Below are 18307 nucleotides of genomic sequence, written 5' to 3' on the forward strand. Positions count from 1 at the left end.
TGTGTGTGTGTGTATGTGTAGTTGTTTAATTTCTAAGTATTTTACTTTCACCCACTCTTAACAAGTTTTATTCTCATGGTTTTCAGTTCATTATTCCCATTTTTAATAGTGGCACACTCATATGGGACTTTATTGCTTTAAAAGCCCTTTGATAACAGACAGATATATAAATAAATACATAACAATAAAAGTCAGTAAATAAACACAACACACTCTAATAGTGTTATAAGAAGAAATTTTGAGGTTGGTTCAGAGAGAATCAAAAACTATATCACCTTGTGGATATAGAGTTCTCCGATTTGACCATGAGAAGAGTTCTAAGGATGGTACAATCAGCATTTTCACAGCATAGGAAATCAATGGCCGTGACAGCCCTGGGTGCTGCGGGAGACCATGAAGGTGTATGTGACGGAATAGTGGGTAGTGGTGGTGAAGTCATGGGGTAACTTAAATGAACGCTGCAGACAGGTATTGGTTAAAAGCTAACAGGGAGTGGAAATGATGTAGCACATCCAGCTAACAAAGGTTTACTGAGCATCTGTCATGTGCTGGTCATTGTCCTAATGCTGGAGTAGCAAATCATATCATAGGTTTCTGCCCTCCCAGAACTTATGTAACCTTATGTGAGAGACAAGCAGATAACCCAATGATTATATGATGATACTGCCCTGAGACAGGTGTGAGGTGGAGAAACTGGGCGGCGTGGTAGAGTCGTGATGCAAGGGGAGGACAAAGGCAGCTGCTGAAATGGGTTGGTGTGTCAGGAACAGCTTTCTGAAGGTGATGTTTACGTTGACTTCTGAAGGAAATGTTGGAGTTAGCCAAAAGAATAAAGGAGCAAGATTTTCAAGTTCAAGGAACAATATATGCTTAGGGACTTGATTGTAGGAACAGTAGTTTTACACATCTGGAAGAAAGGGGTGTGTGGAGGAGGGGCAGGGAAAGAGACTACATGGGCTAAGGGATGGAAAATGAGGTCTTGGGTGCTCAAGGGGAAAGGCTAAACTTTACCCCCACACCTTTGGGAACCCTCACAGGATTTTTAAACCAGAGAAGTAATATGATGAGATTTTGGTTTTGGAGAGAAATCCTGGATGGACTTTTTAGATAATGTTGTATTAACTTTGTGGCTAGTTTCCCTGATCTGGGCAAATAACAAATGAAATCCTGCATGAATACTCACATCCAGTTGAGTTGAGGCATTTGGGTACACATCTGCTTGGGAAGGGCTTCTAGGTAGTTGTTAACCATAGACCTTTACAAAAAGAAAATGTTATTAGAAACAAAATGATGTGCCACTTTAAGGACAGTATTTTTATTATTCTACGGTTTATTAACTTGCATGCTAAAATCAATATATCAGGATGAAGAATTTATATTAATACATAACTACTTCTTCCAAATGATCTTTAAATATGTGTTTGGCAAGGATTAGGAAACAGATGTTGTCAAAGAAACTATGAATGCATAAATATGATACATATCCTAGTAATAAATGTATATAGCTTAATTTTTTTTATTTTTTATTTCTGCATATTATGGGGGTACAAATGTTTAGGTGATGTATGTTGCCCTTGCCCCCCGCCCCAGTCAGAGCTTCAATTTTATGAGATGAAGCAAAAGTATATATTGGGTAATAATTTTTAGGTTCATGGTAATTTTCCTTGTAAACTTCACATATGTAATCATTTCCAGTGCCATGCATCCAAAGTTTCATCACTTCTTATGAGGGCCATTAATCATCTATAAAATTAAAGGGCCAAGTGTTGTATGAAAGGAGAGAAGGTTAAAATTAAAGGGCGTCATTGGAAACTGCATTAAATCTAAGTAGTGATAGCGGGGGTGGGGAATTTAGGGACAGAAAACAACTCATGAGTATGTTAAATTGCATAATTAATTTATGATATTGTGGTCCCTTCTGACAAATGGAAAAATAATGATGCTATGTGATCAGCTATAAAGGAACACAATAATCCCCTACTGATAAATCATTCCAGTGTATTAATAAACAGTGAAAATATAATTGCAAGAATAGCTCTCTTGGTAGGACAAAGATTTTGGAATTTTCCGTGACTCTTCCTGGGCAAAGGCATATTTTCCTTTGTTAAAAATGGAGTTGGAACTGACCTCCTGGAAGACTGTAATAAATATAAATGTAGTTAGGATATAAAAATGAATACTATCTTTGGTAAACCTCTGCAAATAAAAACATGCCTCAGGACTAAAGGAAATTAAGAGGGATCAAAAAAAAAATCAACTAGTAGGCTTAAAATATACATTATAATTTGATTGGCTGTTCCCTTTGAATCATGGCCAAGAAGTGGCAACAGTAACTGGCTGGAAATACAGGAGAGGTTTTGACTAATAAAAACTAAAGTGGGCTTAATTTTTTTAAAGTTCTTTTTGTAAACTAGTATTAGATGTCATTGTAATTTATAGACAGATATATTGAAAGGTGGATGAATACTTACAGGAAAAACAAGGAATTTAATCCAGTAAACAACCGCTGGGAAATTCTGGTTATTGAATTGTCATCTAGAATTCTGACAAAACATTTCAAAGAACATCCCAGTGTTAGAGATATTTGTCAAATAAAATGAGGAAAAAATAAAATGCCCATGACAATCCTGCCTCCCCACAACAACTGGCCTACTCCTTTGTGTCCTTCCATATGTGGCTGAGGTGTCACTTCCCTGGGAGATTTTCCTTCATCCTATAGTTAGAGCAACTCTTTCCTCCAAATTGCTACAACTCCATCACAGCACTTATTGAATTGGGTTCCGATTGTTTTCTTTCCACCTCCCACTGGCATTAAAGACCAAAATTATAATCCTTCACATCTGAGTACCTGGGTCCAGCACCAGCAGCACATACTGAATGAATATGGGCTCTGTACATGCTCTGGCCTACTGATTAACCACATGAAGAATGGATGAAAATAAAATTCGTGGGGAATCATAGGTGGTTCTTTGGTCTCACGGTGCTTTAATGATGTATTCAATAAAGTCTGCACAAATGAATGAATTGCTGTCAAACCATTCATAAAGAGCTTTGCAGGTGAAAGACTGAAAATATTTGTAAATTCAAGCCTTTGTTTTTAACTATCAATATATTTTGGTAGAAGAAATTAGACTAAGGGGAAATAAGTCTCCTTTCTATTGTTGCAATCCTTACAACATCCCTCTTAAAAAAGAATTATAATTCACAGATGAGAAAAAAGAAGCCCAGGGAGATTAAGCATAGGGCCAGGCACACACAGGGTCTGGAGGAAGCCAAGCCTTGGCCTTTTCCTCCAGACCAGGCCAACTTGCAGAAAATGGGCAAACAACACAGAGAACCTTCTAACCGCCCTTTGTTTATTTTTCTAATGAAAGCACAGACGTCTGATGTGAGACTCCTTGGAATGGAGCTGGTGGCTCAGCCTGGGAAGTGGTGAAATGCCACGAGCTACCATATTGCTAGACTTTGCTCTGATGCTCTGGAAATCAGAACAAATCCTGAACTTGCTTCCTCTGTAGGTCAGTGGTTTTCAATGGAGGGCAGTTTTTCCTCCCAGGGGACATTTGGCAATGTCTGGAGACATTTTTGGAAGTCACAAGTCTTGGGGAAGGAGATGGACTATTGGCTTCTAGTGGGTAGAGGCCACAGATGGTGCCAAACATCTATAATGCACAGGACATAGTCTCCCCAACCCCTGGCCCTCCCTCCGAGCCAAGAATTATGTGAGCCAAAATGCCAGTGTGCTGAGATTGAGGAAACCGGCTCTTGGTGAACTGGATGGAGGGACGGCTTAGCAAGCCTACTGCTGGGCTCAGAAGGCCACCTGGAAAAGCACAGCCAGCTTCCTTTCCACACAACTACCACTTGATGTGCCACTGTCTGAATTGCTTGGGTAAAGTGCTCCAGACTATGTGACAATCAGAAAAATAAGTATACTAGGCCGGGTGTGGTGGCTCACGCCTGTAATCCTAGCATTCTAGGAGGCTGAGGTGGGCAAATCCTTTGAGCTCAGGAGTTCAAGACCAGCCTGAGCAAGAGCGAAACCCTGTCTCTACTAAAAAAAAAAATAGAAAGAAATTAGCTGGACAACTAAAAATAAATATAGAAAAAATTAGCCAGGCATAGTGATGCATGCCTGTAGTCCCAGCTACTCAGGAAGCTGAGGCAGGAGGATTGCTTGAGCCCAGGAGTTTGAGGTTGCTGTGAGCTACACTGATGCCACAGCACTCTAGCCCAGGCAACAGAGTTGAGACTCTGTCTCAGAAAAAAAAAAAAAAAGAAATATACTAAACAAGATACATCAATAAGTAGAAGCTATATGAGCACTGTTGTACATCATTAAGACTATGATCCTTTATGGGGAAATAAAAGCTAGAATACTTACAGCCAAGTTAGCTGATGTAAGTCTTGGAATACTCCAGGTCTGAGAGTTGTAATGCAGTTGTGGTTGAGATATCTACAAATAGCATGGGAGAGTTAATCAGACAAACTCAATGCTACATTTTCATCACATATAATTAGAATATAAGCCACTGATGATGATTATAAAGTATGGGCATCTGCTCGTGAAGGCGCTCTGATGGATAAACAGAGAAATCAAGGGACGACCAGGAGGTACACATAGCCACAAGTCCAGTGTGTGCAACACCAGGCCCAGGGTAAGGGAAGTGGCCAAACATAATGTTTTGGGATATTACATTATATTAGAGTATAATGACTCACTCTGTGGAGTAATTTTTGCTTTTGTCCTTTTTGGTCATATCCTTAGTAAACTCAAAAGGCTAATATATTGTGGAAGTGATTCAAGCCAGAGAAGACAAGGTTGAAAAGAGCTTTTACATGTCTTCTGGCAAAAGTAGGACTCTTTTAATAGTCCTTTCAGTGTAATAACTAATCTAAGTACTTTGTGATAACCTGTTCCTCCCATTTCCCTACAACTAAGTCAACCCTTGAAAAAGTATCATTCTACTCTTTTAGTCTTAACTTAAAATTATACCCATAATATAATGATAAAGAGCTTACTCACAATATTTGCAGATTAAATAATCCAAAAAATGCTTTCCTGGATATGTGTCTAATGCAATTATGCTGAAGAAATCTGGGAGGAATAAGATAGAAGAGTCAGGTGATTATGGTTTATGAACTTTATTAGGATGTCAAAGGTGCTCTCCACTTTCTTAACCTAAAGACAATTGTGAAATTGGCCTGTAAAGTACAAGGTGCTTTTCTCATGCTGGAGAGTAGAGACGCTGTCAGTTGGAGGTGGCCGTGAACTAGCGAAATGCATGCTGTCCTCACAGTACCCATGCAATGAGATTTGGGCATCTCTGATCCCTACCCCTGCACTCTAGTGTTTTGGGGAAGGAGCTAGTCTTGGCTTCCGCAAACTGGAACCATGGCAGCTGTCTTGTTCTGACCAATAGGAGTTGCCAGGCAGGTGAGACTAGCCAGCCTCTCACTGCTGAGCTTTCTTACTCTTTCAGCACAGAGTTGCACCTTTTATTCCTCAATTCTCTTCATTCTATTCCCATGAATGGGAGGTGGGGGAGCAAGTTTCATTCTTTTCTATTTCAAGATACAAAGTTAGAAGCACAAGGGGAATTAGAGATGTGCTCAGGGTTTCTCAGAACATCACTAGGTGAACTGGGGCAAGTAGGCCAACTTCAACTCACAGGATCATGATTCACTTAACTTCCAAAGCAACTGAACAATACAGTATTGATTCGATCATAGCACTGGCAGGAGTATATAAGTAAATAATTTCCATATCCTGTCTTCATTATACAATGAGAGGTTAGCCCTTAATTCCTATTTTCTAAAGGCAGTCAGGGCAGGCTATATCTACACTAGTAGTAACTAATTACTATTACTACATAGTCTTTTGAATGGTTTCCATTTTTTTATTTTGATTTGAATTAATTCCTAAAATATTATACAACATTGTTTTTTGGGGGGGGGGGTGTTTTTTGTTTGTTTTTTTTTTGAGACAAGATCAGGCTCTATTGCCCAGGCTGGAGTGCAGTGGCGCGATCATAGCTCACTGCAACCCTGCAACCTCAAACTCCTAGGCTCAAGCAATACTCCCTCCCACCTCAAACCTCCCAAGTAGCTGGGACTATAGCTGTGTGCCACCACACTTAGCTAATTTTTAAAATTTTTGTTAGAGATGTGGTCTCACTATTTTGCTCAGGTTGGTCTAGAACTCCTGGCCTCAATCGATCCTCCTGCCTCAGCCTCCCAAAGTGCTGGGACTACAGGTGTAAGCCACTGCACCCAGCCACAACACTGTATTAATTGTTATGACACTCTACTGTAAAATTATTGGTCCAGCACATGCTCATTCAGCACCTGGCTGCACTTTGAATTTTGTTATACCACAATTATTCCCTAACAGAGCTTCCTTGCCTTTGCCTTCTTGGGTCATGAATGTGTTACAGGAGTTTCAGGATACTGACTCCCTCAGACCTCAAGGTAGCCAGGTAAAGCCAAAATCAGCTTCCAGTTATCAGTAAACCCAGTATTTTACCCAAAGTTCTGTACAAATATTCTCTGTGTACCACCATGTGGAAAGGGTTGGTACTACAGAGCATGTGCATTACACTGTAGGGAGACACAAAGCATCCATTTCAATCCTGCAAAGTCAACTTGAAACCTAGTGTGATCTTGTGCCATCCCAATCCCCCACCCTTGTACCATGTCTGTGGCAAGATGCTTCACGGTGTAGCATAAATTCTGCTTTTGGTTTAAGATTCTGCTATGAATAGGATGAACCCACACAGATCGATAATTGTTTTAGCATTTTCAGAGCCCTTGGACTGATGTGATGAAAATTAAGATGGTCAATTATGTTACAGTAGCAAATAAAAATAGAAAAAGAACATAACACTCTAATGTAGGTGTATTGAAATTCCTCTTAAATATAAAATTCAATACCTCATGAGTGTTATTTTCATTTTATTCAAGACGATTAATTCAAGAGTGCAATCCACATTTTACCTACATATTGTCACATCTTGAAGAGATGGGTGCAGTTGCAAATTTTGACTTTGACCTATGCTTTTGTCTTATAAGTCAAAGGAAAGAAAAAGTAAAACCAATGATCTGCACAACTCATCAGATATGTACAATCTATCTGTCGTCACTGACATCAAGACTCAAACTCCTTAAATAATAACTAGAGTTTTAACTCCCATGTTTTAAACTTAGGCTGCTGACCTTGAACTCCATCCTCTAGTACCTACTTTTTTCTTTGCTTGGAGAATGTGAGGGGAAATTTGGAAACACGACAATTTGGCAAGTGGTGCCCTCTTTTTATTCAGAGCTGAGACATGGAGCCCAGTTAATATACTTTACGCTGAATGGCTTTTCTAAGAATAACTTACTAGTTCATGAATTCCTGCTGTTTCAGCTGTCAGGACTTTTCAAGCAGAAACGCCAGGAATTTATGTACCTGAAACTAAAGCAAATAAATGCTTTAATGACATGCATGTTTAGAGGCTATTTTTAAATGTGACATTTTGTATTCAAGAGCCAGGCAGACACCTTGAATCGCATTTTGCTGCCAATGAGCACATTTAACAAGAACCCAGATTAGGAAGGAATTCCTTTATATAAGGTTTATGTTACAACGAGGAGGAGAACTGCTGTTGGTTTCTATGGTAGCAGTGATAAAGCATTATAGTCAATCCCATAAATTGTATTTTATTTCTCTGAAAGGTCATCTGAAACTGCTTCCCCCACCCCAAATTTAGAAAGGCCTGCCATTTTAAAAGATTATTGAAATGAATAAACTGATCGATAGAAAAGCTTTCAGATCAGTCGAGCAACATTTATTCATCTGGCAATTAAAATTTAATTTTGATTTAGGAATTTGTTTTTCTGGGCGCCTAAACGACCTCAACTCCACTGTGAATATTTAGAACATTCCGGACTGGAGATTTATTTGACATCAAATTTGGTGACCTCACAGCATATATCCCAATACAACTTAAAGATGCAGATTAACTTTATTAGCTCAACACAGTCTAGAACACATACTTGCACATGTATTTTCCCTGCTCAAACAGAACAAAATCCAGATGCCTTAGCTGGCATTCAGCGTCCATACGGTTGTGATGCAATGTCCTTGCCAGCGTATCTCTGTCATCTCTTGTGGGAAGGCTTTTTCTTTAGGCAAACTGCCTGCTTACTCTCTTCTCCACAAACCGAGTGTTTCTGCTCATGTTTCTTTTTCTCCTTGCTGAAGATGCTCCCTGCCTTCTCTTTAGTCCTATGTATTAGCCCTATACCATCATTCACTTAACAAATACTCATTGATCCTCACTGGGTCCTTACCACGTATGCTACAACATACGCTACATGGACCAGGAGAGAACAAGGAGGAATCCAGCTCAGAAGGGGGGTATGATGGTCAGTGAATATTTCCTTCAAAATTTAAGGATGAAAGTGAGGGTTTTATGAAAATGGAATTATAATTGACCCAAGTCAAGTTGACCCAACTCAGACGGTAAAGAATACTGTAGGGCAGCAATAAAAATATATTTCTAGTTATATTGTCGAAGCAAGAAAATTTTAAGGAAAAGTCTAATCTTGCTTTCTGGGACCTTCTTTATGATGTTTTGGGATAATATAAAACAAGAAACCACTTATTTCTCAACTCTTACTTTGTTCCTGTCTTCTCAAAGAGATGGTCTCAGGACTGAAGTGAACAGAAAGGCTACAGGGCAGGGGCAGTGAAAATCCAAGATGGTAGAATGTGTTAACCAAAATGAATGAAAGCCCTCTGGTTCGACAGTGTCTCCCAGAAACTGAGAAATGCCCAAAACTAGAACATCAAATCATGATCAATTGCTGAGGAATCTGGGGAAAAGATGAGTAGCCAGACAGTTAAAGACGGCAAATGTCTTGAGTTTTCAAAACAGCAAAGAAGTAGGTTTCACAAACGGTAGCAGGATGAGCTCAATGCTGGCCTTGGGAAGACCATAGAACAGGCTATTAGGATGCTGCTTTGTGAACATGTCAAAGAGAAAGTGAACAGGACGGTTCATGAGAAATAGGGCATGTCAGGTGCACTTCATTTTCTTCCTCGAGAGACTGGCCACACAAAAACTGTGTGATAGGCATTGGTGTATGTCTGTCAGGCATTGATCAAGTGGTTTTGTAATTTTTTTATGGACAAAATAAAGAATGATACACATCCTTATCTGAAGGATGATGATGAAAGAATATAGAAAGACAATTTGGTGCTGTCCCCTTTAGTTTAGTTTACTCCATGACTTGGGTAGAGATGGTTCATCTTATTTGCAGATGACAGAAATCTGGGAGGAATAGTGAATATGTTGGAGGATACAAGAAGATCTTCACATTCTGGCAAGAAAAGCTGAATCTAACAGGATGAAACTGACTAGGAATACATTTAAGGACCCACAACTACCTCTCAGATGCTAAGTGTACAAGTACGGGATGGAGTGCACATCACTAAGGGGGTAACACATATGGCATGGGACTAGGAATTGTAGGAGCAAGAATACCAGGATTTAAGGGTATCAAGGAGACACCAAAAGAGCAATATAACCTTTGAGCACATAGAGTTCAGAAAGAAAGGGATGCTGATTCTACCTGTTTGCCCTGGTCATGTCACAGTGATAACATTATGTTTGTTCTAGATATCACAGGTGAAGGCAAGTATGGTCAAATGTATGCAGATTAGTGTGATCAGAATGACAAACAGGTTTGAAACCAGGTCCCCTGGGGAAACATCTAAGGGACCAAGGTTCTTGGAGAAGAGATTTGTGGTAGGGTTGGCAGGTGATGACAACTTGCTTTAAATATCTGTAGACTTATGTAGAAGATGGATTAGATGTTCTGATTCATCTCATGGGTAGATCCTATGACAGGGAGCTGTAGAGAAGTATTGGGCAGTAGTAATATGAACAGAATTTATCAGCATGCTGCTTGGAATGCCATTTCCCCAGTACCTCCTAATCCTCTTTCTGGATTCTTCTCTGTAGCCCTAATTGCCATCTAGCAAATTAGGTTAGATTTTATATTTGGCTTTTTGACTGTCTTTCTCTATTGGAAATTCAGCTCCACAAGGAAAGGGCTTTCATATGTGTTGTTTACTGTTATAGCCTTGATTCCTGACACCATGTAGGTATCAGGAGATATGTGCTGAAAGAATGAATGAACATGTGGGTTTTGCCAGCTTCTGCTCTCCTGCCACCGCTAACCGAGAGTTCTAGCTGATGCCCATCTTGTTTTTCCCTTCCCCGACACCCTTACCTGGTGATGGTTTGGTTTTTGCCCCGTTGGTTATTTGGGCTGTTGTGTGCACAATTGGGAAGCAAAAGGTGAGAGTAGATGGACAGGTGGGACGAGACGTGGGACCGGGGCTGGGGGAGGTTTTTCTGGGAGTTTGGGAAGAGTGGCAGGCATGTGGGTAAAGGACGTGGGGAGGAAGGGAGCTTAAAAGAAGGATTGCTGAGCTTATGAGCTGCTTTAGGATATTTGAGCAGTGCCTGTAAAGAACTTGAGTTACTTTCAAACCAAAGTTTAGTTATTGGGAGGATTTGTTGACAGTAACAATATTCTGAGACCACGTGGATCAGCTTCCAAAGGAACACAGTCAGAAGGTTTGGGTTTGAGGCCAAACTCTAATACTTGTCAGCTGTCTAACTTTAGGCAAACAACCTCTTTTCTCTAAGAGTGGGTTTCATGATTCCTGAAAGGGAGCTAATGGTGTCTGTTCCATCTTATGAACTTTTAGGATCAAAGCCCAAGTGATAATTCCAAATATTGGAATTCTTTGTAAACTTTAAAAACGTGATCTATGAATGTAAGGGATTGTGTTTATTCACCTGTGCTATATCTTACATATATTAATAGCAGACACTTACTGAATGTTTATTGATGAGAGTTTCCTAATCTCTTTCCTATGAGTCTCTGGGAGAATTAAATTGCCTAGAAAGCATCAAAGAACAGCTTGCGTGGGGAGAAGCCCTGCTGGGTGATACTCAGGTTATGATGTGGTGTCTAAGTTTTCTCAGACAAAGTAGAATTAAACATTTATTTGGAGAAGTTGCTAGCTGATCTTGGCAATGAAGGTTAATCTCCATCTTTTTTCATTAGGAAATTTGGGACTTGAGTTATCAAAATGCTTACATATTCTTCCCTTAATGGGCTAGCAGGTACCATGAGAGGCAAGTGTTGGCATAGAACAAAGCTACAGATCAGTAGACCAGGAAAGAACTTGGCCTGAGAAATCTAATTTTAACTCTCCTGCTTGGTCCTCTCGTGACCCCTCTGCTCCCAAGAAGTCAGCTTTCCCTAAATTAGGAACCAAAAGATATAAAAGGGAATTCTCCATGGGGGAGGACAATATGTGTTGGTAGCAGTTAAATGCTAGAACAATTTATTTCCATCTCTAAGTTTCTCATTATGGTAAAGCAAGCACTACCTTGCACACGAGAAGACCTGGGTTCTAATTCTGGCTCTTCCCCTAATGAGTTGTAAATCTTAGATAACCATTGTAGACTTTAGTTACCTTGTATATAATACGGAGATTTAAGTAGAAATTTTGAAACTTCTATGACTTTAGACTATAGAATTTAAATTGTTACTCTAAAACAAGAATCTTTCCCTTCCTTTCTGCAAGTGCTGTTTTATTTTTCCTCCCTTGAGCATTATGCAGGCAGTTCCAAGGACAATATTGATTAAACGAATGAAAGTGTGATTTTAAGAATTTCCAGGAAGACTAGAAGCAGTGTAGTTAAGGTTTCCTCTCTAGAGGAGTCTGGACGCCCAGAGCCAATGTGTAGCTACCCCAGTGTGACAATGACAAAATGACTGCATATTCTGGGATGGAGCAGCAGGTCTGACTGCAGCTGAGATTTACAGAGAAAATAATCAAATCTATGTTCTTATGAGAATCTACCTAGTGGATTTCCTTTAGTGACTTCCCCTCTTGTATGAAGGACTCTGTACCTAAATTCATGAACTTGGAATCCTTGATAGTATTTCAAACCATATATGTTTGTCCAGTGTCAGCAAAGATTCAGACCATTTTTGTTCCTGGATTTTTAACAAATTTTACATTTCTAGAAACCTTTTCCTCTATGCTGGATGTTGACAGATAAAACAATAACATGATGTTACTGCCAAGAAGTTTTATAGCATGTACAGCATTATCTTGCTAATTTTGTTATCTAATGATCATCTTGGCAGGTGTAGCCCCTCCAGTGCCCCAGAGTGACTGGGCCCAGAGGGACAGACAGACACTAATCCAACTTACAAAAGGCTGATACATGAACCTGAATATTCTCAATTTATTAAATAAATAGGAGGTGTCCCATTCCACTAGTGAGAATCCTTTTATTCCCTATTCAATGAAACTTTTCAAATACTTTAGTATGAAGAAGTTGGGAAGTTAAATTTCTCATCATAAGGTTGCTTGGTGAGTAGAGAATCAAAGCAAAGGGATATGGATAGTATTAAGAGAAAGTTCATGAAAACATGGTGGAGATTGATGATCCATCCCTGCCTTCCAACAGAGACCATCTCTAGGGAGGTATTATGTTTCCCAGATCCTAGTTTTCTGTCTTAGATGACGCTGGAAGCCTATCGGACCCTTCTTTCTCACTGAATACTATTTCTTTTCCCTCTCTCTCTCCCTCCCTTCCTTCCTTCCTTCCTTTTTCAGAGTCTCACCCTGTCACCCCAGGTAGAATGCAGTGGCATCATCATAGCTCACTGCAACCTCAAACTCCCAGGCTTGAGTGATCCTGCTGCCTCAGCCTCCTGAATAGCTGGGACTACAGGTACACACCACCATGCCCAGCTAGTTTTTTCTATTTTTAGTAGAGATGGGGTCTCACTCTTGCTCAGCTGGTCTCAAACTCCTGACCTCAAGCAGTCCTCCAGCCTCAGCCTCCCACAGTGCTAAGATTACAGGCGTGAGCCACCCCGCCTGGCCCTGAGTGCTATTTCTCATCTGCTGACCATGTCCTATGCATTGATATTTTCTTTCCTCAACTATGCCAAAATCACTGATTGTACTGCTATTGTGGTTTTGTTCCTGATACCTTGGGAGACAGTCTGTATCCTATCATAATGTGGTTTAGATGATCTGACTGTTCTGTTTATGCGATCCCTCTTTTTCCAAGTTAAAAAGTACATCTAGTGCTTCTGAATCATTTCCAAATAATCTTGAGGAAAAGCATAGAACTCTGTATTTTTCTACTCGGTTATTTTTATCTCAACTCCAAGTTAATGCTCTGAAAAGTTTTAAACAAAATCAGTTCAGCTACTCTAAATTATGAAGTGAAAAGATAATATACTTTTAAATGCTTTATTTTCTAATCTTAATTACATTTAGAAACATCAATGTAATGATAAACATAATAAACTTGATATTTCATTTTATAGTTAGATCAAAAATATCTTAAACCGAACATCACAATGGAATTTCCCATAAATACACTATTAATGGCTACTTACATCTTTTTAAGTTTTGTGTATTTGATGAAAACTTTATCTGGAAGACTGTGGATTTTGTTTTTCTTAAGAGACCTAAAATAATATGCAAAGCAAACTTCATTATGGATTTTTATGGCCAACCAAACTCTTTTCTAGAAGTTGCATGCTTGGGAAGAGACTCTTTGATGATGTTCCATGGTACGTAACACACATTTGAACATGACAGTAACTAAAAACTTTTCATGGGAAAATGAAAAATTCATAAAGGAAAATTAGTTTGCAAATATTTGACAAGTGTAGCCAGTTAGTATAATAGACTAGAAAAGTCCATGGTGATTTAACTTTTTCTTTTACTCTTTGTGGAAATTAGCAAAACACAACAAACAAAACCAAAAATAGCCAAAGATCCTAACCAACTCATTCATGCCCAAATCATGACACGACTGCAAATTCTTGAGGCTCCTAAAAACTTCGTGCAAAGTACAGAAAAGTTTGCACAATATGGCACAGTTAGCTTCATGGATCTTTTTGCAGTCTTGGATAAATTACCAACATTAAAAATGAGATAGAATAAGCAAGGTGTTTCCTTTTTTTTCCTTTTAACATTTCACCACAGGAACATTAGTAATAATGCACAAATTAAAAAGTAATTGAAAATAAAAACTACAGACCACAGACATTTGTGAGCTAAATGATCCCTGGGCTAATCTAGCATACAGCATTTACACATTTTTTCCCTGGATAGGAAGCATCCAGAATTCTCTGATCACTTGTGGTTTTCAAAAGAGTTTCTATTATTTTGCTAATATACAAGCAACACTATCAGGTTTTCATTTCATGTAACTTTAGGGACAAATACTATCAAGAATTGAGTTCAACTCACAGTAATGTCACATTGCTGGAAATCATTGGCACAGATTTTAAGCCAGCATTTACACATTCCAGTTCCGTTTCTTGACAGTCACAGCGTGGTGGATACTGGTTTAGAACTAGGGGGACAAAAAGAGTAAGATTTCACTCACTAATAAATTATGACTTTGTCTATAATAACTGACATTGTTCTCTTTTCATTGAATGTATAGAATTTGCATCTGTTAAAATATACTCATTAAGCCCATTTTAAAGGCAAATAAGAATTCTCTTGTAATCAAATATACACTAATGTGGCCTTCTCAGATCTAGCTTCTAGTAGCCATTTCAGAGGCATTTAACAGGTGATTGGAAAGAAACCACAGAAATGTTAAATGGCATAAAATTATATAGTGAAGCAAGATTAGGTTCTCCTCAATGAAAAACATAGAATGATTAGGTAAACCTTAATGGATATGACTGAGTCAATTCAATTCAATTTCATAACACAAAGTAGTTGCTCAATTAAATGCTGGTGGATTAAAACCAGATTCAATGTTGTCCCCTGTCAGACTTCTGTGAGAGCTGCAGGAAGAGTGAAATGCAGGTTCTGCCACTGCCACCCTTGCACCTTATTAAAACCCATCCAGTCACATAGTCTCTCATTTTGGTGCTTTATTTTCCATTACTATAAAGTTGAAAGTGAAAGATAAAAGTTGTAGAGAAGTTTTAAAGCTGAGAAAACCAAAGATCCATCTACCTGAAGTATTCAGAAGAAAGAAAAAGGCTTTAGAAATCACTCTGAGGGAACTGACATAATTAAGATGATGGCATATAAAAGAATGAGAAATCTATGGAGAAACTAGTCACTGTGTGTGTGTGTGTGTGTGTGTGTGTGTAAAAAAGAGAGAGAGAGTACACGCAAATATTTCTGGAGTCTGATTTCTCCCCTGATTTCTGACCCTATGGGTATTTGTGCTGGTGGAGCTAAGAAATTGGAAGTTATTTTCAAATTTATATTTTTTATTTTAATATAATTATAAGTTCTTTCCAGTTTCCCTGCTTCTTTCAGGCGTACTTAATGCAAAAGATGCTTTTACTATAACAAGTTTTGGAATGTATTTTATCTTGTCTATATTAATTAGTCAACTCCCTAAAGATAACTTTAGTATGCTTACTTCAGTGTTTATTGACATAACCACCATTGGAATAGTGGTTATACTATTAGATTAAAAACCTGTGACTGGAAACTTATTTACCAATAAAAGAATTTCATATAGTCAAGCTGGGTGTGTTGCTAAAACCAGAAGCATAGGCATAACTGTTCACCCTCCCTCACCTGCAAGCCAGCCACGCCCCCAAGTTCTGTGGATTCTCCTTCTGGAATGCCTCTTGCATGTCTCTCTACCTCACTCTTCCCACTGGCATTTTCTGAACATTGCAATAAACCTAACAATCAACTATCTCTTCCATCATTCTTTCCTCTCCATCTGAGCATGATTGATTTGGGGGGCCAATTGCTCTCTGTCATGGGAGGCTGTCCCGGGAATTGTAGTACGTTCTGCAGCATCCCTGGCCTCTGCTCACTGGATGCCAGCAGCACCCGCCCCCCTCCACTGGGGCAACCAAAAATGTCTCCAGGCACCATCAAACAGTCCTGGGGGTCATGGTTGTCTCTGCTGAGACCCACTGCTCTAATCCATTCTCTGCAATGATGATGGAAGAATCTTCCTCATATACATCTCTGATCATGTGCTCTCCCTCTTCATTAAAAAAATAAAATAAAAACCCAAAACCAACCAAATAAAAAAGCCCACACCTTTAATGATTGCCCATTGTGTACAGCAGTGACCTCCAAAATGGGATGTGTACAAGACACCCCATTGAGGTTCAGGAAGAAACTATTCAAACTTCCAGTTATACTGATTTTTAATCTTACCTTTTTAAATTTCTAATTACATAATTTACTTGTGTATAACAAAGTAGACAATAAGTGGTATTTGTAAACTGGTATTATAAAGTGCACGAAATGCTGTCAGTGTAGTATTTAAAATATACATTATATATATACATACTAATGTATGTATGTCATTGCACATTCACCTACATAATTCTGTCTACCTATATACACAAACACACACACACACACACACACACACACGAACATAATTCTTTCTTCCGGATAGAGGCCACCCTCCAAAGTGTGCGCCCAAAACCCTTCATGGGCCAGCCCCAGCCTTCTCCGTTTGGATCCCAACTTCCACCTCCTGCACTCAGAGTCGTTGTGAAAAGGCCTTGCACAGCCTGCTCTGCACCTTCCTCACCTACATCAGTGCTGAGCTGACTTGCCTCCCCCGCTCCTCCTGTTACCTCTTATCCTTCTCTCCATCCACAGACTTCAGAGTCCTTGTCAAATGTCATCCTCTCTGGGGATCTTTCCCATCCCTGGCAGAGCCATCATTTCTTCCAGTGGGCTTCCACGTTCCCTGTGCAAACACCATTCCTCCCTGTGAGCACTAATGCTGTCCTCACTGCTTCTGCAACCAGGGCCCTGTCTTTACTGCCACAGCGTGAGGTGTGTGTGGGTTGGAGCCTCATGTGAACCATCACTGTGCTCTCAGTGCCTGAAAGAAAGGCTGGAGAGTAGTGGGTGCTCAGTATGTTTCTTGAAGAAAGTAATGAAAGGGAATAAGAATTTGCTGTCGGTCACAATTATTCAATATTTATATTCTTGCAATCAGAGACTAATACATAAAAATAGCATGAATAGAGATGGTCATTTTCTTCTTTTTATCTTTTCAGCCCCACAGACTGACAGCAGACTGCTTAGCCAGTGAAATACACTGAACTGAAATGGAAATTCTGAAGGGAATTTATCACACTACCCATATAAATCCCTGCACTACAAATCATGTTTTTTGCAAAGCTGATGCCATTTTTGAACCAATATCACTTACAGCACTCCTGTGTTAATGCCACGTTGTTAGCAGTTCCATGGACCGTGCCAAATATGGTCGCCCATCCACTAGTGTCACCTGTGAAGTGGTGATTGACATGCGTCAGTTATTCTAGAAATCAAATACCACATTACAAACAAAATTTGATAATGAAATGAAATTAAAAATTTGTTTAAGTAATAGAATGATTTATATTTTAAATACATAAATAGTAAGGGAGAAAAAACTATGCAAACATCTGTGGGGGTTCTCTTTGTTTACAATGACAAATACTTCAAATTTATGCATCATAAAATATATAATGCAAATATATAATTATTTTACATAAATATAAATGTCTTAGAAAATATCACCTATTTCTAATACTGACATTTTAAATGTTTAACTTTAATTTTGAAGACCTCAGAAGAAAATATAATCTGAATTTTATTTTTGACATGTGCATACTACTACATAAATATATGTTGATACATACTTGATAGATATATTGAGTTCTGATAAAATTTATGTCACTTGATCTTTTCTAATAAACAAAAACAAAGTTCTTTTTAATAAGGGCTTTTGAGTCCTATTGAGGAAAATAACAGTTTCTCAGTTCGGCGTATGTTAGTATCAATTTGTCATATGCCAATCTGTCATATGTAAATATGATTTGTTCATTTGCCAAATTTTCTTCCCTTCTATGATAAATTATATTTTTTAAAAAGGAGGCCTAATTTTGAAGTATTGTTACTTTATCATATGCTATAAAAATTATAAGATATACATTATAACATATGATACTGAACTTCACCAGAATAGATAAGTAAATTTAAATAATTGCTCACAGGCTCCTTTGATCCTAGCATCTTTAATTTATTTCTATTTCCTATTAATATCCTCAATGATTCTACTATGATGCTCCTTCACGCTCATTATTTAATTTGGGTTCAGAACATCCTCATGAGGTTGATAAACACTCATGGTCTCTGATTCTCGTGCAGCAAAGAGGAAAAGCCAAGAATTTGAGTAACTTGGCCATTGGCATC

The 18307-nt window shown here is 38.7% G+C and overlaps 1 protein-coding gene across 1 annotated transcript in view; it reads right to left on the minus strand.

Moving 5' to 3' along the window:
- The window catches only part of RXFP2 (relaxin family peptide receptor 2), a 168974-nt gene that overhangs the window by 18759 nt on the left and 131908 nt on the right, over positions 1 to 18307 (minus strand). The window contains exons 5-11 of the mRNA XM_069466955.1: positions 17280 to 17357; positions 14357 to 14462; positions 13495 to 13566; positions 5027 to 5098; positions 4385 to 4456; positions 2472 to 2543; positions 1184 to 1255 (exon numbers count right to left, since the gene is read on the minus strand). Of these exons, the coding sequence (XP_069323056.1) occupies positions 1184 to 1255; positions 2472 to 2543; positions 4385 to 4456; positions 5027 to 5098; positions 13495 to 13566; positions 14357 to 14462; positions 17280 to 17357 (544 nt within the window). The remainder of the gene's footprint in view (positions 1 to 1183; positions 1256 to 2471; positions 2544 to 4384; positions 4457 to 5026; positions 5099 to 13494; positions 13567 to 14356; positions 14463 to 17279; positions 17358 to 18307) is intronic.

This window comes from Eulemur rufifrons, chromosome 4 (assembly GCF_041146395.1).
Source record: "Eulemur rufifrons isolate Redbay chromosome 4, OSU_ERuf_1, whole genome shotgun sequence".
Lineage (NCBI taxonomy): Eukaryota > Metazoa > Chordata > Mammalia > Primates > Lemuridae > Eulemur > Eulemur rufifrons.